The sequence below is a fragment of the Odontesthes bonariensis genome, chromosome 21, assembly GCF_027942865.1.
Source record: "Odontesthes bonariensis isolate fOdoBon6 chromosome 21, fOdoBon6.hap1, whole genome shotgun sequence".
Taxonomy (NCBI): domain Eukaryota; kingdom Metazoa; phylum Chordata; class Actinopteri; order Atheriniformes; family Atherinopsidae; genus Odontesthes; species Odontesthes bonariensis.
The window spans coordinates 14620308-14641872 of NC_134526.1; the positions used below are offsets into that span (position 1 = coordinate 14620308).

The 21565-nt window shown below is 39.8% G+C and overlaps 2 protein-coding genes across 3 annotated transcripts; both read left to right on the plus strand.

The window, feature by feature from the left end:
* Nucleotides 1–371: 371 nt before the first annotated feature.
* Nucleotides 372–11884, plus strand: LOC142370992 (ethanolamine-phosphate cytidylyltransferase-like). Of its 2 annotated transcripts, none has more exons than XM_075453551.1 (13): nucleotides 372–692; nucleotides 6604–6692; nucleotides 7749–7910; nucleotides 8021–8087; nucleotides 8184–8268; nucleotides 8344–8385; nucleotides 8870–9002; nucleotides 9676–9758; nucleotides 9869–9946; nucleotides 10063–10128; nucleotides 10214–10279; nucleotides 10366–10454; nucleotides 10606–11884. In XM_075453551.1, exons 1-13 carry the CDS (start codon nucleotides 562–564, stop codon nucleotides 10718–10720), a joined length of 1206 nt encoding a protein of 401 aa, XP_075309666.1. In that variant the 5' UTR covers nucleotides 372–561; the 3' UTR covers nucleotides 10721–11884. The 2 variants fall into 2 exon arrangements, with proteins under 2 accessions (XP_075309666.1, XP_075309667.1); XM_075453552.1 differs by having other exon boundaries at nucleotides 8873–9002.
* Nucleotides 11885–12962: 1078 nt separating this feature from the next.
* LOC142371485 (guanine nucleotide-binding protein G(o) subunit alpha-like) lies at nucleotides 12963–21536 on the plus strand. The gene is made up of 10 exons (XM_075454156.1): nucleotides 12963–13088; nucleotides 13330–13465; nucleotides 13552–13643; nucleotides 13779–13871; nucleotides 14414–14574; nucleotides 17420–17548; nucleotides 19146–19275; nucleotides 19361–19432; nucleotides 20591–20678; nucleotides 21346–21536. The coding sequence occupies exons 1-10, from the start codon at nucleotides 13050–13052 to the stop codon at nucleotides 21534–21536; spliced, it is 1131 nt and encodes a 376-aa protein (XP_075310271.1). The 5' UTR covers nucleotides 12963–13049.
* The last annotated feature ends 29 nt before the right edge of the window (nucleotides 21537–21565 follow it).

Consider the following 21565-nt stretch of genomic DNA (forward strand, 5'->3'; position numbering starts at 1 on the left):
CGAATAAACTCTAAGTAAGCCTATCTTAATGATAATGACTTCTCTCACATGTCTGCCATTAAAGACAACTAATCAGGCATCTGAAGCCATGTATTGTCACGTGAGAGTGGAACGTCTGTGTTATGTAACAACGTGCCAGCTGCATTACGCACACAAGCTCCCAGTCATACGACTCGCTTCGCATCAAGCGAGAAACACTGAGCTGGGCTCTGACTTTTCAAAATAAATCCCATCTACGACTATGTGGAGGGTGCAGGTTTAAGGATGGTGCGCCCTTCCCTTGCGCGTCCTCTGCGCGTCTTGACTAACTTGACGCGCGACGTGCCCGTGCGTCCCTGCGTCGTTGCTGGAGGAGGAGGCGTTGGCGCATCGCATCGCATCGCTGCTGTGTCTTCTGCCGCCACCGCTGCCCCTGCCGCTGCTGACACAGTAACCCGCTGTCCGGCACCGAGACGGGACGCGCACCTGACACGGTGCGGCAAACACCTCACCCGACGCAAGTCGTGACGAAACCACTCTTTGCGAGTCGTGCTTTTGTTGGGACTCTTCTGCGGCTACATAATGATCAAGAACGGTCATCACCACCACCAAGTGAGCACAGCAGCCGGGAAAGACGCAGGGACGACCCCCGGCGCTGCAGCGTGCAGTCCCGAGAAGAGGAGGCGAAGAATCCGGGTTTGGTGCGATGGCTGGTGAGTTTGGCGTCTTCTCATCGGATTATTGGTTGTGTGATGAAAGTCCCACGGCACTGTCCCCGTCGTCTGCACTTTGCTCGTTTGAATGAGTGTGTAAGCCTGTCACCTGACACCGGCACAGGCCTGCTGCAGGTTGCAGGACGCTGCTTAATCCCCCATCAGTTCAGCACAGGCAAAACTTTTAACGGAATGTTCCGTAGCGTCTATCATCCAATGAGTGCTTTCATCATTTTACACAAAGACATCAACAAAATACCATCCATTTTCCAATCATGTCATCAGTTTACATTACACCACTTTTACCTTGCATTACATTTCTGGGCCATCACAGTAAAACACTATTACATAATAACATATGGGCAGGTTTGATGTTTCCTGCTGCTATTGATCACAATTCAGTGTAGTGAGGCTACTGATCACGATAAGTCGTGTGGTCAGGGTTCATGTTTATGGTGCTAATGATGAATGACGTTATATCAAAAAATGTCTGCAAAATGTCTTGGTTTTCCTCAGTTTGTTCAGGATTTAGTTCCAAGTACAAATGACGACCACAAGGTAAATACAAGTTAATAACTGTGTGTGTCATCATTGGTTTTCAAAGTAAAAATCACGTCAGAATTCTGCTTTATTTTCTGTGCTAAACTGAGCTGAGACCTGAGGGCCACTTTCATTCAGGCTTCAATGCAATGTTTTTGCAAACACTGTATAAGTTTTCTTTGCAAACATTTCTTATCCATCATTTGTCAAACATGCATCTATCTGTTAGGGTTTTCCTTCTATGTTCTTTTAAACAAAGAAACAAACAAAAAAAAAAAACTAAAAAACTCTGCATCTCTCCAGACTGTCAATTTAAATGACATATCTGTACTGAGGGAAATCCACCTCTCACCTGTTGACTGGACAGGCAGCAATGACTAACGCACGCTGTTCTTACTTTTCATTCAAAACAGCAGGTGCGAATAAAAATAAGTATTTTATAAGCTTTGTTTCAGTGCCATGGTTGGTTGCTGAATCTTCACATCCCTCCCAATAGGTCTTTTACCACCGTAATGTCACAGGATATTAGATAGTCACATTAGAGTCAAGCAAGATACTCACAAAGAGCCAGATGGAGGCTTTAATGTAATACTGGTGATGAATTAATGTGGACATGCAGGGTAGGGACGCAAAATTAGAGCCTATATTCACATCCAGTGGAGAAACAACAACAACGCGTGACAAAGCAGAAATGCAAAAAGAGTTTTGTTTTCTCGTCTCCTTTAGTTTAACGGGATAAGTCAAATTTAATAAATGATACTGCTAATATGGGATGTCATACAGCTTCATGTCAAAAGAGGCAAACTATCCCTTTAATGTCCAAAAACCATATATTTTGTACATAATGTTAATATTTGCGGTACAAATATTTGCAAACAAACAATTTATCTGAAAAGTGAACGAGAGTCCAAATTGAGCTCATTTATGTTGTAGAAGATAACATTTGGGCTTAAAGGGGATTTTATAAACACATTGTACTGTGTCAGAAATGCACATTGTTAGCCTGTTAGTCTTAGACTTAGGAAATTATGCAATTAGGCTAACGATATGTAACTTATGCCATGAGCTATCACGGTAATAAAAATGAATAAGCTGAGCAGGATTTCGTTGGTTGGTCTTGGCGGAGTCAACATAATAAAGCCGAGGTAGGAAAATACTCTACACTGTCATCCTACTCTTGCTTTTAGTGCTGAGTCGGCAGTGTGATCCTTCTGTCACCTCACATTTATACTTTGGTGAGAGTCCTCTGCAAAGCTGAGCTCCCCCAAAGCGGAGGAGATGTAGAATTACTCTCTGTCCCTGCCAGCCTAACCGAACAACGCATCACATGTTGGCTTGTATCAGGGTACTGCACCCGAAACACAAGAAACAATCAATATTTAGCCTTTAATCCTTACCTTAGCATGAAGAAAGTTTACTTTGAGAGGTTATGACTTCCCCAGTGTTCAGGCTCCTGCTTCCACCTGAAACCAGTGAATTTAACTGAATTAATTTACATTACACTCCATTAAACCTTCAAGGGAAGTTATGTTGTTATAGATTATTGATTAAAAAAGAGAAAAAGAAATTGAAAATATATTAAAATCATTGGAACAACTGGTTTGATGTTCAGCTGATTTGAGACATTTTTCAAGCTCCAACACTAAATGTTCACCAGTGTCTTCTTCTGTGTAAGGATTTTGGTCATGCTGCCAGATGTGTCAGTGACCAGAGGTCATTTGGGTTTTTGGAGTGTCAGTTGAATAAAGCCAGCTATATCAACATGTCACCATAAGCTATTCACTGGCATTTTTTAAGAAAGCCATTACCCAGTTCACTGAGAAACTGATCAGCAGATTCAGTAAGAGAGAGAAAACACCAAGCCTTGGTGGCTGCATGCTGCAGCAACAGCATAGATGATTTGAATTTTTGTGTATGAAGGCCAGGATTATGGGGGCTTTCTCTAGTAGAATTCCTGCCATTTATGTGTGGCTGCGTATCTTTGGTTTGATGGCATGTTGCGGAATATTTGGGATGCCGGAATATTAACCGGTGGGGTGAGCATGCAAAGAGAGCCAATGTCAACAGAACTCAGATCATTAACCCCTCTAACCCCTCTGGCCCACACCTGCTCAGGCTGCTGTAGCTCGCGCTATCCTGCCTGTCACTGAGCACATTGTTCTTTGAGTCCCTACGCTGGACATTAATAGGATGTACTGGCATGCTGCTTTGTCAGCAGTGTGAGAGGAAAATTCCAAGGAAAGAGCACAGTCACTTGGACATTTCTTTGCTTGCACAAAGGGACACTCAGTTCTTATTTGTCACCCTGAAGTGACGCGACAGGGTTTAAAGATCATTTGTCAGCGAAGCATCACCAAGAAAGGGTGTAAAGTCCACTTCAACTATCAGCTGAAGTTGTGTGTACAGACAAGACTGTAAACATGCTTTTCAAACCCTCAGTTAGCCAATGGTGAACTATTAATTCATTTTCGGCTTACTGTCCTTTAGACGTTGCGTGTATTGAGAGTTAAATGCAAAATTGTTCAACTCCTTGGTTGCTTTCTGCTGGCATTTCCATCACATGCCCATTTCATTCTATCACCGTGTTCACACACGTCTGCCTGTTTTTGCCCTTGAGAAGCTTACTTGCTGTTTTCAGTCTCTGCTAACAGGTCTCCCTAATTAATATTTCATCATCACACAGTGATACGCCCGTGATCCATGCCTGTTGAAAAATACAACAGGAACACAGTCGCTCATTGGGCATCTTTCTGGTATAAAACCCCCAAAGCAGCCTCCTGCTCTTATGTAACTCAGTCTGAGGCTCTGGGTTTTCACCTCTTTTCATTCACCTCCAAATGCTCCTCCCTGTTACATTCTTCTTGGCTTTCTCTGTCACCTAAGAAACTGCTCACATCGATCCCATTCAACCAGTTTGACAACACACAGACCATTTGTGGCTCATAAGCCCCTTGCCAAGAAGCCTCTTTCCTCTCAGAATAATGATGTGAAAGTGCATTTTAGTTGTATTCTATGTCTTTTAAATGGTATTTCAGTGCCCTAAACAGCTGCAGCTAAGGCTATTTGCAGCCAGGCTGTGTATAATGACACTGCAGCAAGGTGGAGATGCTGTTTGTCATTAGCATAGCCCAGGGCTGAAAACAACATGGGATTATGTTACCCTGTATATAATGTAGAAGTGGTAGCATTGTTTTCCTAATTTTTTTTTCTTCTGAGTGTGCTTCACTTGAGGAAGTGCAGTAGCTGCTGTTGCTAAATGGATAAGCACAAAGGAAATAGAAATATCAGTCTGATCTCAGCTGTTAGCAGTAGTGACTGTGAAAGGAGGCTAATGCCCATCTGTTCCCTGTTACTATGCTAGATTGCATCTGTTACAATCTCAGTCTCCTATCTGTGCTAATCTAATTATCACAGATGGTATCATAGCTGGGGAGATGAAGAGAGGGAGGGAAGAACACACCTAACCATTTACTTTTTATGTTCAGTCTTTTATCAGATATCTTACTGCTGAGATCAAATGTGCAGACCATATTGATGGGTTCACAACAGAGCACTGAGAATATCAAAGTATCATAGTTTTGCAAATTTTAACTTAAAAAAACAACAATAATGTTTGAATCGCTTTCAGGTTAGGTGGAGACTACTTTTTATTTACATTTGCTTTCATCAAAGGTTTGAAAAAGATTCCGAGTCAAGTCAAACTTAATTTCTATGACACATTTAAAAAATAACCACAGTTGACCAAAGTCACATACAAACTGAACAAATATAAATATAATCAACAATTAAATAGTAAATCATCCAATAAATTCTAAGAATAAAAATAAAGTAAACAGTGCTTGCATGATAAAAGCCAAGATCTGACGCTAAACCAGATCTAAAAGCCGATGGGAAAAAATAGATTTTGCACATTAGGAGCCACAACCGAACTGTCAGCTTTTCCTTTTAGCTTGGATCTAGATGATTCATAGACCTCAGTGCTCTGAATAGAGCGTAACGCTTGAAAAGTTCAGACAGGTAAGGTGGCGTCATGCCTTTGAGTCTCTTACAAGCGAGCAATCAAATTTTAAACTGGATCCTGTCACGGTCTGGAGAACAGGTGTCCTGTGATGGCACTGTTTCTTTCCAGTTAGAGGGCAGGGGCCTATACAAAAGTACAGAAGTGCTGACTGATAACACCAGCATACAAAGAATTACAATAATCTAAACTAGAGCTAATAAGAGCATGAATAACTCTCTCAAAGTCCAGTAAAAGGATGTGGGCCTTCATCTCATTGAGGAGCCTTAACTGAAAAGAGATCATCTTGATTACTGACTTATCTGTTTCTCAGATTTAAAGGCACAGTCAAAGATCATGCCAAGAGTCTTTGCAACTGGATGACAGTAAGAACGTAATGGGCCAGTGGCTCTGTCGTAACCATCTGTTATATCATAACGATCGCTCTTTTGTTGTTGCTGTGTTCAGGATGTGGAACAAGTTACCCCCCAACTCACGCGCCATTGTAGGCCTGGTAATTAAATCTGAACTTAAAACCTATTTACAACCCTGATTGTTAAAATCTTGTCTTTAAAGGGAAAACAAAGTGCAGGTAAAGTTACAACAAAAGTGGACTCACATGAATTTATAAGAGTTAAGAGAGTTAAAAAGAAAACAAGGCTTGTGGTAATTATCAGACACAAGGTTTGATAAAAACGGGGCTCTCTGGTACTTTCTGGTGTTTCTGGAAATATATATGGAAAGTTAAAGATGTTCCTTCTTCCACTTTCTTTCAACACGTCTACATCTGAGAGTGAGAGTTGCATCACCGAGCCACTGTCTGACACTGTCACTGGTTTAGAACATTTTATCCTAAAACGAGCCACCGAGTCCAATACGTCAGTATAAGTAGAACCCCTGAAAGCTGCAGAAAAGGGAGACGCTGTTAAAGAGTCAATTTTGCGCACACAGCACATGGCTTAACCTGAGAGCAAGGCAGCGTAACAGTGAATAAAACAGCATAAATCTTACTGACACATAACTCTAAAGCAAAGGACAGCATGAGGTCCAGTGTGCGTCCCTTTTAATGTGTGTCGGTCCGGCCACCGACTGCATGAGCTTAAGAGGATCCATGAGATCAAGAAATTCTTCCACCAAGGGTCAGGACTCACAAAAGACATGCATATTTTAATCACATGCTTCAAAAATTTCTAAGAAGATACTACATCCAGAATATACTACAAAGTTTCCAAATTTTATCACTGCGTTTCAAGAAAGAGCCAATTTTCCGCAGTGCTTCGTTTCATCAGCGGTTGTGCAACTGTGATGAACTGTATGTAAACTTTGTAAATGTTGTAAATGTAAACTCTTTCTACTCGTGTTTCTCCTTCACAGCTATGACATGGTGCATTATGGCCACTCAAACCAGCTGCGGCAGGCCAAAGCTATGGGAGATCACCTCATTGTTGGAGTACACACTGACAGTAAGGCTCCAGATACATGCTTGTTATGATAATGTGAAGATGGCAGTCATTCTGGCTGCAGTGCAGTATGGAGTGAGCAGATTTCCTGGTTTTCCTTCACCGAGTAAACTAAGTTCCGTCACCATAAGCCTCCCTCAAAGAGTGATAGAACCAGAGTTTCTCTGGTTTTCCTGCAACAGAGAATTCAACAAGATGCACGAAGGGCTTTAAATCGGGTTTCACATTAGGTTTTGGCTCTGTTTGGTCTGAACTGAGATTTTGCTCCCCCAGTAAGTGGTTTTCTGAAACCCTACAAGGAACTCTTATGGCATAGATTAATACTGGCTGTTTTCACATGGATCTTGATTCTCCAAAAATGCTCAGAGTACAATCAGGCTGTAAATCCATCCATCTAACCTTCATAACATCGTGAACGATCATCAAGTCGTGTGCAAATGTTGCTACCATTCAGCATTTCCCCACCAATCTTTACTGTGGACTTTTATCCATCGGCTCCTGGCATTTAGAGAAGGAAAGGACGCAAAGAAAACAAATAGCTCTCGGTGAGCTATAAAGGTCCTCTCACACACTCTCCCAGTTAAAGATTGCAGAAGAGGTGTGTTCTGCTTAACGAGAAAGAACATGAGAAACTCAAATATTGATCCAAGGACATGGTGTGGGTCTGTCTTGGCTGACTTTTACCAGGAAATACATCGACTGAATCTTATTGATAACACAACATACATCTTTGGTTAGTAAGCAGAAGCGCCTTCCACATTTAAAATGGAACTTGAATTTGATACATATTTTTTGGGCCTGTAAGTGTACATCTTTTTTTATCATTTTCTTTAGCATCTATATAAACAGTGAAGTCAGATTCTTGAATCAGATAAGATGGAAGAATTTGGGCGACTCATCTGTGCCTCAGCCTCTCATGGCACATTCAGGGATTCTGACATTGTGAAAAAGCAGAATGCCTGCGCAGTTTAGGGTATATATCCAGATATGTCAGCAATGTTTTGGTCTGTGGCTGTGTTTTACCCATTTATTTTTAATCTATACATCACTTCATTTCAGGTGAAATTGCAAAGCACAAGGGTCCGCCAGTCTTCACTCAGGCAGAGAGATACAAGATGGTGCGGGCCATCAAATGGGTGGATGAAGTCGTGGAAGGAGCTCCATATGTCACCACTCTCGAGACCCTCAACAAGTACAACTGCGACTTCTGTGTGCATGGAGGTACTGTATCACCACGCTGATTTATTTAGAAACACAAATGCATTAAAAGAAGTTAAAAAAAAAAGAAAATCTGATTGCATAAGATCACTGAGTGTGTCATGGTCTTTCAGACGATATAACACTCACTGTGGATGGGAAAGATACATATGAAGAGGTGAAGAAGTCAGGGCGCTACAGGTGAGCTTTCCCGTTCTAATATGCAGACGGTAATGCGAAGAGCCCAAGTGGGCTGCTTGCGTGTATTTCATTAGGTCACTTAACATTTGGTTGCAGGGAGTGTAAGAGGACGCAGGGAGTCTCAACCACAGACCTGGTTGGCAGGATGCTCCTGATGACCAAAGCACACCACAGCAACATCGTGAGTAAAACCGAATTCTCTAAGTTCGCCCTCAGCTCAGAGAACAAACCTAAGTTTTTCCTATCCTCTTTTCAGGACAGCTCAGACTATCAGCAGCACACAGACAACTTTGGAAAGGTAAAAATCTGACATTTTCCTCACAGTGCATGTAAAATCGTCAGCTTCTAGCAAAACCCGCCAGTGGCGTCTGTTCAGAACAAAATTCTCGGCTCTTTTGCTTCCTGTTCCTCAACTGTTTAGTCATTCAAGTAGGGAAAGTCCTGTTAGGGCCAGATGTCAGTCACCATTCAATAACTGCCTTTATTGTGGACCAATTTAGTTATGTAGGAGCCTTGCCAGTAAACAGTGAACTCCGCTTCTGTTCCTGGATGTGGAAAGTTGAGACTCAAAGAGTGATGGTGCTAATTTGGCGAGGGTTGAATGAATGTCTTCTGGATTTGTGGTACTGCTTTGAGTTAGCCACTGGGTGGCAGTGATGTCCCACGAAGATCCATTCTGGTCTGGGACGATGAATATACTGATGTGCATCTGTCTTCTTGCTGCTTCATTGAATTTATGCTCACGTTGTGTATTTCTTTATCGTGGGGTGTCACATTATAAGAAGGGTCACAGTCCTTGGACAGGAGTGTCTCAGTTCCTGCAGACCTCTCAGAAGATCATTCAGTTCGCCTCTGGCCAGGAGCCTCAACCTGGAGACACAATCATCTATGTGGCAGGAGCCTTTGACCTTTTCCGTATCCTTTTTCAAATAAAACATTCTAAATTTATGAAAACACAACACTTTCCACCATGTCATTAAGTGTAGTTTCTGTTTATAATCGCAACAGTTTAGGCGTGATACAACAAAACCAAATAATATAAAAAGAAAGGAAAGAAAGAACAAATACACACATCCAAACGTAAAAGAACGTAACTTTTCACAAAATATGATTTTCGAGAACAGAACAGCCAAACAGAACACTCAACATTTGACAGAACACAAGAACTTATTCTCTTTCTGGCAAATTGCAACAACGTGAAAACAGCATTTATCGCCTTGGTTTGACATCAGAACAAGATGAACACAAAATCTGATAAGATCACCTGTCGGTGCTGTCAGAAAAGTTGCACAAAGAGCTATTCAGCAGGTGAAGGGAGATAAATGCCAACAGAGTGTGTTGGTTTAGTTCTATTTTCTCGTTTTGTGTTCTCTGAAATGTGTTTTCTCATTTGCACTTTCTGAAACATCTCTCTTCTCTGAAATGTTTCAAATCTTTTGTTCTCTGCTTTGTTGTCTTGTTTAGTTGTGTTTAGTTGTCACACAGATTTCACATCCGTGGGCCTCTGAACAATAGTGAGCATTTAAAATCCTGAGAGATGGTCATCTAGTATGAAATACGTTGTTGTCCTTGACGTGTCTCCTGTCAGACATTGGCCATGTGGACTTCCTGGAAGCAGCACACAAGCTCGCAGAAAGGCCATACATCATAGTGGGGCTGCACTTCGACCAGGTGAGGCTTTTATTACTCAGTCTGAAACCCCTTTGTGGCATGTTCACCTCCTCTGAGAGGATTGTTGGCTTTTTCTACATGTTTATTTGTTTTCCATTTTTTTTTTTCAGGAGGTGAATCGTTACAAAGGGAAAAACTACCCCATCATGAATGTCCACGAGAGAACGCTCAGCGTCCTGGCTTGTCGAGTGTGTTCCTCTTATTTAGCTTTGTCAGTCGACCCAGTGCATTGTAACCTCATTGTGGGTGTCTTTGTAGTCATATAAATAATTCCATGTGCTTTGTTTGTTTTTTCTTTTTACAGTACGTATCAGAAGTGGTGATTGGTGCACCATTTGCAGTGACAAAAGATTTGCTGGACCATTTAAAAGTAAGCACAGGCAATACGATAACTTCTCACCACAGCGTGGAATCAGAATCAATCAGAATAGATGTTTTGATCTTTGTGTCTTCAGGTGGATCTAGTTTGCCATGGCAAGACTGAGATATACCCCGACAAGGATGGATCTGACCCATATGCTGTACGTCATGTTATACAGTCGTACTTTGGAAACACTACAGCGGTCTGCAGTGATCATTTGTTTGATAATTTCTTCTTCATACCCAGGAGCCGAGGAGAAAAGGAATCCTGCGTATGGTTGATAGTGGGAACAGCCTCACAACAGATGCAATTGTACAAAGGATAATAAAAAACAGGTCTGACATTATGATATATCCTCTGGCATTTTCAGTATGTTTAAGGAAACAAAGCTGGATAAAGTTAACTTGCAGCACTAATAAGTTATATAATAGCTGTTAATAAAATTTGCTTGTATTGATTGTTTTCACCTACCTTTGCTGAATTTAGGTTGCTATTTGAGGCAAGGAACCAGAAGAAAGAGGCCAAAGAGATTGCTGTAATCCAGGCCATGAAGCGGCAAGAGGAGGAAAAGACTAAAGAGAGAGCCCAAGCTGTGCTGTAGGCCCACCAACTGTGGATTCAACTTAACACTGACAAGCTCAATTTACATAAACCATGCAGTAAAATCAGCTCTTTTTTAAAGTGTAACAACACCTTCTACACATGATCCTGGCTAAAAACAGTAGCCTGCAGTGAAACAGTGGTGCTCTGCTGCAGGATTGCCAGGTGTACTATATATGTGTATAATGAGATAAAAGATAAGATGATGATGATGATGGGAAGATGTCACTATATCTTCAAATGTCTATTTTACGTGTTTGGATATTTTGAATTCCTGAAGTACCTTTTTTTGCCTTCAAAAGAAAGTTGAATCGTATCGTTGGCTTTTGGCACAAGAAGTGTGTGACCTTTATAGGCTGATCAGGCATTTAATTATAAAACAAGGAAATGATTTGATTGGTCATTTCTGTGGAGCTATTGCTGCTTTTTGCCCAGCAATGGGCTTAGCCTCACAACTTATCAATCTGTGTATATACTGTATGTATGTAAGTATTACTAAGTGATTGCAAGCTCTCTGTCCACTAGAGGGTCACGGGATGTTTTTCCCTGCTCCTCTGTTCTAACGTCAGTTAGAATTAAGACACTGTTGTACCTACGACTGACTCCTTTAGGACCTCACGTACTGTGCAACCAGATTCTGCTCCACTTTGCACTGCTCAGAAATCCCCAGAACTTTTCTGTTTTAATAATAGAGTTGTTTTTAACTCCAAAATGTACACTGTCATGGCATGAAGGTCTGGCCTTCTGAGTGCAATTGTTTTTTGTTTTTTTTAAACCAACACTCCTTCGATTTATGATAGCGTAGAGAAAACCACCGTTTTAACCTTTAGTTTTCATGGCATTAGGAGATAAACATGACAAATGCAAAATGTTGTTGGCTTGAACGTGAAGTAGACTGTCACTTGAGTCATGAATGATTTAACCTCTGTATATGAAATGGGAAAAAAAAAATTATATTTTTTGTAGAAGTATATTTTACTCACCTCCTCTCCACTGACTGCTGTGTAGATGGTCCCATATTTCAAAGCATAATAATGTCTCTCTGTTGAGTTAGAATGTATTTAGTGTGAGCTATGATCTCTATGTTATTGACAACTCTCAGTTGACATAATGTAGAAACTGATTGGATTAGAGTATACCATTGCTGATAATAGTAATATTCCGAAAAGCTATTCCGTGTCTTGTTTTCATTTTAACAGAAAAGGTGTGCCCAGATTTCCATGTCCTGTTTATTTCTGTTGAAACTGCACACTTTGGGATAAATGATAAAGCGACACTAGTTACATAACCCTTTATGTCAAGGCCATGTTTTGATAAGAAAAGATGATCCATTCTGAATTTTTGCAACATATGAGTCACACATTAGTTTTTTAAATGTCATGTCACCATAATGAGCTTATCATACAGACTGATTAAGTTCAGAGCAAAGTTCTGTAAGCTTTACATACACATACAGTCAGACAGTAGTACTCCCACGCTCCAATAACACATACACATGCTAACACATGTTCAATTTCCAAACCATCCCCTAAGTACACCTACAAGTTTCAATGTTGTATGGAGCCCATTACTCCCTAATCAATGCCCATTAATTATGCTGAAAGCACTTGTTCCTTTAATCCATTTCTTTGACCTGGTGAGTAAAGAAAATCTAAAAATCCTCACCTTTTCAAACCACCAGGATGCTTTTTCCATTCCTTGGTGGCCCTAAGTCAGGAAGTAGTATAAGTATGTTACAGTGACGATGCAGTCCATCACTTTAAAGGATTGTTTGTGGAAGTCTAATTGGTTGTAAACTTTTCTGATTGGCTTGAGAAGCGCATGAAGTTGTTATGAGAACATGTCATTGCATTCATATTCACTTTTGATGCTTCTTCGAGAAGTGAGTTTCTAAAATGTGTAAAAAAAAAAAATGGCTTTGCCATCTAATTATTCTGTTGTGCGTAGGCCTAAAGATCCATTTTTAGTAGTTTATTAGGCTAACTCGTTATTATGACATATCTGTGTAATCAGCAATGATGATTCAATTGAATCGAGACTGCAGTTATCTTTTCTAATATTTGATGACGTTACCAAATTGGTTTAATTGAAGTGGACGCTTATTTTGAAGGGAATTAATTGTCTGTTCCGGTGGGATTTTTTTATTTATTTTTATTTTGGAAGACATTGCTTGGCACACGTGCCACTAATTATGCTCATTTTCGCCTCCGTTTGTTTTTTTTCTTTGAGGAAAATTACACAAACAAACCAACTAAAAGCTTCCGTCGTTTTGCTGGCAGTTTCATCTGAGAATCAAACGAGACAACAGCGTGAGAAGCGCCAGCAGACAGATGTTTTGTTGCTTAAAAACGCTGCCACTCCCGCTGCAGGTACAACTCTTTTATCTGTTTGGGAACTTGGAAAAAAGTGTTGAAACGATAAAACACTTTCAGAATGAGCTGCTTCTTTTTGCATTTATTTTTATTGCTTTAACACGTTAAAGTTTCTAAATATGAAACACTAATACCAATTGTGTATTATATTTATACTTTGGTTGCAATTGGACTTATTTCTTGGCGATACTCCCAGATCACTGAGGTTTAAAGCAAGAGACTCTCACATCTCCTTTAGATCTGCATGGGACTGTGCCTTCATCAGGATATCAGAGAGGAGGATAAAAAGGCAAAAATGAGGAACGCTAAAATCGAAGAAGACCTCTGCGAGCATGCCCGGGCTGAGAGGAATGTGGTCAAAATCCTCATACTTGGTAAATTTGAAGCATTTTTGTTTTTTGTTTTTGTCCGCTTAGGCTTTGGCAGTTTTAATTGAAATAATTTCATTGGTTTGCGCCAGGAGCTGCAGAGAGTGGAAAGAGTACAGTGATCAAACAGATAAAGATACTCTACAGCCATGGCTTCTCCAGACAGGAGCTCATTAGTTTCAAGGTACTCGACGCTTTTGAAACGAGAACGCGAATAGAAACTAAAGGGTTTAAAAAACAACAACAACAACAACATCAAACCTGTTTTTCACTGTCAATGACTGCACATTCAATAAATAAGTCCTAATGTTCATCAAAGCCTGCAGTATTGGACAACCTCTTGACCTCTATGAAGATAGTTCTACAAGGAATGGGCATGCTGCGGATAAACCTTGCCAACAAGAAAAACAAGGTGAGTTACAGGTCTTTTTATAGTCGAGTCCTATTGCAACTCCTCTTTATCACAGTAGATGTCACTCTCAAGCTGTCCATTCCTCACCACGATCAGTATAGATGCCTGACCTTTATTGCCTAAATTACACCTCGTATTAACGGGCAGTTGAATAAGGGGAAAAATCTACCTGAATGCATGCAGATCGCTCTGTGAGATTGTGTCTGTCAGACAGGATTTGGAGGTGGTCAGGCTCCAACTCACATGCATCTAGGTCTTGTTTAAGTCAGCCAGCCCTGTCAGACTGAAATGCATGTTGAGATGGGATCCCATTTCTAATACCAGGAGGAAATCTTTATCATCCACATTACACATTGAGCTGCAGATCATAAATTGATACAAGGTGTTTATGTAAGCCTAAAAGTAGGAACAGCAGGAGAAAGAAATGACTATCTTCATGTAGCCCGATCTGCAGTGCATATCCGATAAAACGCTTACTTTATTTCTTATTTTTCCAAACAAGTCAGCAATGTAACGTTTTTATACTTTTCTTTCATGGTCAGAAACATGCCCGATCCATCCTGTCCTGCAGCCAGTGTTTGGGAGATGACTGGGAGCTGCTTCCTTTCGTGGCTCACGCTTTCTGTGCACTTTGGGCCGACCCAGGGGTGAGAGCCGCTACAGCCAGGGGTTGGGAGTTTAAGCTGAATGACTCTGCACTCTAGTGAGTACGCTGACCTTAAGTGATTTTAAGTTGCACAACGCCCCCAATTATGACTGACTGTGAAAATGTCAAGGGAAATTGCCCAGTAAGAAGAGTGTCGTCATCTCGTGTCAATACACGGCAACGGTAAAGGCAGCGCTGAGAATAACTCGCCTGCAGGAAATGATTTGCGTGACATTTGTGGAATGGAGGGCTTAATTGGGACATTAAAAAAGAAACTGTTTGCAGATATGCAGGAGGATGGAAATCAAGGTGGGGCAGATGAAACGAGCATGATAAAAGGGACAGGTTTGCTTGTTTAAGAGGTGAAAGGGCAGCGTGTGTGTGTGATGCTGTAGCTTGAGGAGACTAAAGGTGGATGTTTTGTGGATTCTTTGGGCCTGCTTCGCAAATATGTGCATAGATTATTAAAAATGGACATTTTTAGAATTAAGCTGGTTTGCCTACGTCGGTGTGTTGACCATTTTCATCTTTTATGTGAACAGAACTTGTTTTTTTTTTCCAGTCGCTGTCCTTCAGCCTCACAATTATGCCCTTTCAACAGGTAATTAAAAAGGGGGCAGCCTACATGAAATCCCACCTCACAACTCTGCGTAGGTTGTTGAGTATTTTGTTGAGTATCTGTCTTGCATCATCAGCTGAAGAGTGGAATACATTTTCATAAAGGCCATTATTGTTTTGCATTTGTGCAAAACAATATTATCAGGTGAAAATTTGAGGTTCCTGTGGACAAATGGCTAAATTTAATGATTAGCCACTACCGAAGAATTGTCCTTTTCAAGAAACACAAACGGACATGTACAGTGAGATGCAAAAGGTGTTCAAAAGTCTTGTTACTGTGACTAGCTGAAGATAAAAAATTGAGCTGATCTATAAAAAGGCTTTTTTTTTTTTTTTTTTTTTTTTTGTCTTTCAGTTGTTTTTGTCAGGATTTCCATCTGTTCCGTTTGCAAAAAAGGTCTTTTTATGTTGTTGTCTGTGTGATTTCAGAGTTGTCTTGCATTCTCTTTTGAGGTAAATTTCTCTTTCTCTCTAAGGTCATAAAACTTTGAGGACCATCGCAAATTGTTTGGTATTGGCCTCATCAAGCGATCTGTTGTGGGACTAGGAGTTTTTAGGATAATTATTCCTGATGCATGCTTTTATTTTTTATTTTTTTTGCAGATGTGTGTTAAAAAGGCAACAGTTAAAGTTGTTGAATTTATTCTTTCTTTTGCAGTCAAATAGGTGGTTGAACTTACCTTTTGTAGTATTTCACCTGATAAATTTTCTTGGTCTTCATGACTTGAACCTTACCAAAACAGATTCTTTGCTATCGTGTGAAAGTTTTTTTTTTTTTTTTTTTTTCCCCCATATTGTTGCCGTCAGTTATTTAAATTGTTACACAGCTGCTAAGAGGTACCCAAAGGGACTGATTTTTATGCCAATGTTCAAAGAACTGGAATACATCAGTCTATTATTGAATAGTCAGTCTATATTGTCTTGAAGATGTTCAGTGTTTCATCTTGCTTGAAAGTTGATGCACATGTTTAATCGGGTCTGAATGGGTTGAACATTTTTATTTTCATTTTTTTTAATCAGCAGTTAACAATAAAGTGTCATTATTATCATCACGCGTGTAGATTTTATGGCAGAGCAGATGCGTTGGATTCCATTAGATTTTTCCGCACACAGACGGGAAGTCATGTCATTAAAAACACTTGCACTAGTTAGTTTTTAGAATGGCTCATAATCACCAAGTCTGTGGTAAGCAGTGTGGTTTTAAAAAGAAAAACGGTAAATGCAGATAATTTAGAAAGACCATTATCATCAAAGGCATTGCAGTAAAACAATAAAAACCAGGTTGCTCCCCTTCAAAATGATGATCGTAACCTCTTACTAATTTTATCTGTTGCTGACTAAAACAGTCTCCCTTCTCTTATGAAATACCTTTCAGAATTAATTTACTGCTCATTCATTTTATTTTATTTTTTTTTCATTTATCTATTTTCTTCTATAATTTTGTCTTTGAATGGGTGTAGAATTAAAGGACTGAATGGAAGTTTTTATCTCTGAGGCAACAGGGAGTCAATCTGTCAAGATAAAATCTACTCCAGGTGCCTGGACTCCAGAAAGATGGAGGTGTGACAGCTTCATTATCGGAGCTCGATAAAGTTGGTGGCTGGGGGATTATGTGAAACCTCGGCTGGCTCTCTTTCAGCGGTCTCACTCTGTTGGACCCCGCATTGATTTCTCCCTCCAGAAACGTTGGATTAGACTGTGTCGTGACACACTTGACTTCCCCGGGCACCTGACCGTGTAAAATGACTTCTGATAGTAGCGTGGGCTTGAAATGAACTGTTGATGTTGCGCTTAGAGGAAGTTATCTCTTGACGTAATTTGTGATATAGAAAACTATTCTAATCATGGATTTATTAACTTGAATCCCTCCGTAGATGCATAAAAATTGGTACATGGTAGGCTGGTAGAATTAGTAACACTTTTCTTATGTGAAAATATGTTTAAGCATCGTCATTTCAGATCAAGGCATCACATTTATGGTGGACATTTAATATTTTTGCACAGTTCAGCAACTTGTCCCTTTGTCTTAGGCTGAATGTTAGGCATCTCTCAGAACTGATTTTATTTGAACCGATTCAAAATTGTGGTTGTTCAGTGAGTTAAAACGCAATTTATCAAAAGCTAAAACTCTTGGTGTGTGATCTCAAGTTGGTTAGATATTAGAAGTGATTTCTTGAACCCAAATAAATCGGGGAAAAAAAGAAGGGATGAAGTGTGTATCTGGTAATACTTATTGAAGCGTTGATCTTGCTGGCTTCTTTCTACTTCTCCTGTCACTCTCCAGTTTCTTTGAGAGTATGAGTCGAATCATCAGGCCCAACTACATCCCCACTGAGACAGATGTTCTGAGAGTCAGAGTGAGGACCAATGGAATCATTGAGACACAGTTTCAAGCAAATGAAACAATCTTCCGGTAAGTCTTATTGAAATTAGCGGAGTCGCAGTGCTGTGCGCCCGCAGTATCATTATAATACTATGTATCGACTTGTTTTAATGATTGAAACTAGGCCACCGAGAGTAAAAGAAAGAGAAATCGGCATGGGATGATGAACTTCAGTATGTTAACACATAACTAGAAAAGGTTAATTAGATGAGTCATGCTTGAAATCTGCTAGTTGCCAGTTTAGGTTTGGTGGCTTGGAGTGCTGTGGAGAAAGCTATGGCTTGGTTTTACTTGAGGGGGTTTACAAGCACAACGTTAACATGATGGTTTTGTTTGCGTGACTTTCTCATCAGCTTGGCTTGTAAAAGATGTTGAAATAGGTTTTTTTTTTGTTTTTTTTTCTTCAGGAATACTTTTGTATTCATCACCCTCATCTATTTCACAGTTGACATGGGAATGACAATGTGGCATTAAAAAAAAAAAATGCAATAAATGCATCAAGAATTAAAGCAGGGACACTGTCTCAGATCAGGCTCTGGAGACTCAGCCTCCCCATCAAGTGAAGCTGAACACCCCTGAGCAGCAGGAGGGAGGCATCTTCCTGGGATGAATCGGACATGAAAAATTTATGTTCTCACTCTGCCTGGTTATACAGGAACATTGACACCAATGTGGAAAAAAAATATATATATATATATATATATATGAGCAGTGAATAATTTAAACTCTTCTTTTTTGCTTTTTGAGCTGCTGTTTTCAGACAGACCTTTCATGGTGTTTTCTGCCTACTTCGCTGTGCGTTGACATCATTTCCTGTGTGGGTGGTCGTATAAAATAGGAATTCGTACAGAACAGGACTTAATATAATGCAGATTCTTGAAGGAATCAACTCCTTTCCTAAAACTTCTGGATGCAAAACTTGCATCGGCATTTTCATGCAAATGTTTTAAAAGTGGGTCTAAAAGGGATTCCGTCTCAACTATCTGGAACTGAACTAAATTCAGGTTTGTACTAAAAGAACAGGATCAGGTCTACAAATGGGTATGGAAGAGAATCCAGGGATTTCTCTCTACTACATAAACTGCTGCTGTCAGTTCAGTTGGCACTTATTGTCCCGCAGCTTGTTAAAACTGACTCTTGACCCAGAAGATAAATGCCTCATTGCTGATGACACATGAGTACGGCAATCTCGCACCTGGAGACTCTTTGGTCAAAATGGAAACTCATTATCTGTGTCACAAAGACCCTGAGCTTCACTTGGTGCTACATCATACGGAAGGACCTTTCCAAAACTATGCTTAATTTAACAGTAATATCCTGTTTGTGGTGAGGTTTTTTTTCCACCGTTTCTGAAAAACCAAATACTTTTTAAAGAAATCTTGCACAGAAAGTTGTTCCTTCGACTTTGGAAAATTCAATTTTTTCTGGATTTTTTTTTTTTATTAAAAAAAATGATAAAAAGTTAAGTTGACCGCAGAAAACATCCAGAGTATTCAAAATGTTACAGTAATTCTAAACTAATGAACATGAGGATCATGGATGCGTTTATTTCTTTGTTCCTGTAATCAGTTTGCCTGCACAAAAATCTTTTGTAGGAATCGTGACGTTTTGCCATGTCCGTTGACAGATTATACGATGTCGGAGGCCAGCAAAGTGAGAGGAGGAAGTGGATGAGCTGTTTTGATCGTATTCATGCCGTGTTGTTTGTTGTGGCCCTCAGCGACTATGATATGACCCAATTGGAGGATCCTTCAGTGGTAAGCCAGTAAAGATGGCTTCATTTATGTCTTAAGTTGCTCTTTTTTCACTGACTTTACACTCCTCTATATATGCCCACATCAGAATCGGCTTCAGGAAAGTCTTGGACTTTTTTCATCAATCTGCACTAACACAGTCTTCCAAAAAATCACTCTGGTAAGTTTATCTTTCGTAACTAATTTCTCAGTTTCTTAAAGACCTCACTCTTTAGTTTCCAATCAGGCATGACTTTAGAGTTGTTTTTATGGCCTTTTACCGTTTAAGCTTTTCCTGTAATCATACAGTACTTTCTGTGTAAATGGGGAACTGCAGATGTGAGATTGCATTTGATGTACACAAGTGGCATTAAAAGTTTAATTGAATTGTAGAGCAGGTCATTTAGCTTAGTTAGTTGCCTGCAAGTATATTTAAAAGCCATCATGATTAGTTTGCTTGAAATCCGTCTTACTCAGCATGTGGGGGTCTGTTTAAATGGGTATGATTCACTCACTCGTTGGACAGTTAATTAACACAAAGCATTAAAGGATGAGTGTTACCTTCCAGCCGTTTCCTCTTGAGTCATTTTCATATGATTCTGTGTTTAAATGCTTGGCAGCCAGTTCTTTCTCCCTCAACAGTACGAGGACACTTTGTAAAGAGGTAGTTGAAAGTGATAGATCTGTACATCTCCAGGAGATGACTCGATACTTCACCTGCCATTTGAAAACAAATCTAAAATTCAATGTGTCTCATTGTCAAAGGAACCTACTGCAATTGTTTTTTTTTTTTTTTTTTTTTAAGCTTTAACAATAAGCCGCACACTGATTCGTCTCCTGTATAATCTCATTGAATGGCATCACAGGGAATCTTTAACATGGTTCTAAAAGAACTCTATGTCGGAGCTCTTTCAAGCAACAGCTTTGTTTTTATGGACTGAACTGCATGCTCGTCTTACATTCATGCAGAATGCATTTGCATGTTTTGGTTCTGATGTCCAATGCAACTTGCTGATCTTTCACTGCAGTGTAGAATACTTGCTTTAGGGTAGCACTTTTAAGTTTAGAGATGTACACTGTCTCCAATATAATGGATTTTAGTGCTAATACATAGAAAGTGTAAACAATAATTGTGAAGCATCACAATGCTTTAGACGTTGCAAGACATGGTGATTAAGATATATACTTCAGATGAGATATTTTACTACAAGTGGATACAGAAATGTGATGTATTTTAGACCCATTAGTTATGGCTTTAGAAGCTGCATTGATGAGCAGCTTCAGATGGTCTTTTTGAATATCATCACTTATTTTTTTTATTTATTTGAATCTCTTGCAGATTCTTTTCATGAACAAAACTGACCTTTTCTGTGAGAAGATCCTACATTCTGGGAGACACTTGAGATTGTATCTTTCTTGCTATAAAGGTACACTGAAGAAGACTGTTTTTCCTATTAGTTTTCATTGTTTGATTACACAGTATAATGCCAGTTTGGCAGGTTAATCTTTCATGTCATCATGAGTGTGCAACGCTTTTGCTTGATTCTTTTTTTGTAATGTAAAGGACTTCAGATCTGTGAATGATACATTGGGTGCAAATATTTGACCATTTTTGATTTAAGTAGAAGTTAGTCTGTTGGAAACACTCATTTACACTGTAACTACACCTGTTGGGTTCTGATCCCTAACCTGAAGAAAAATTAGATTCTCCCCAGGTTGGCCAGCAGAAGTGAGGTTTTATAAAAAAAAAAAAAAAGTTTCACGGTCCTTGATTTGTTTTTTTTTCACGTATCTCTTTATGGTTTTACTGGATGAAAAACATGTTCACCATTTCATGGCGAGAACCCCCCCTTGTTAGAGATCGACATCTAGTCCTTTGTTTGTATTATTATTCATTCTCACTGGACCATGGTCATACATATTCCAGATTCAGAACTCTGCAGTGTTGCATCACATTTTAAACATTTGGGTATTCAGTAGGAAAATCTGCCAGTGCCTTGTTTGTAATTAATATTTCATGAATGGATCTTTGAGATCAAAACAAAAGTTAGAAATAAATATATATATATATATTCATTCTTTCTTCATCCCCAGGAGCAGATGGTGATGTGGATGCTGCAGCCCACCATATCACTGCCATGTTCTCCATGTGTAACAGCAGTACCAACAAGCCTGTGTACCACCACTTCACCACTGCCACAGATACTGCAAACATACAGCTGGTCTTCCACATGGTCATTGATCAGATTATCAAGGAGAACCTAGCAGCTTTTCAGCTGTTGTAGGTCTCAAAACTCTTTGTTTTGAGACCGTT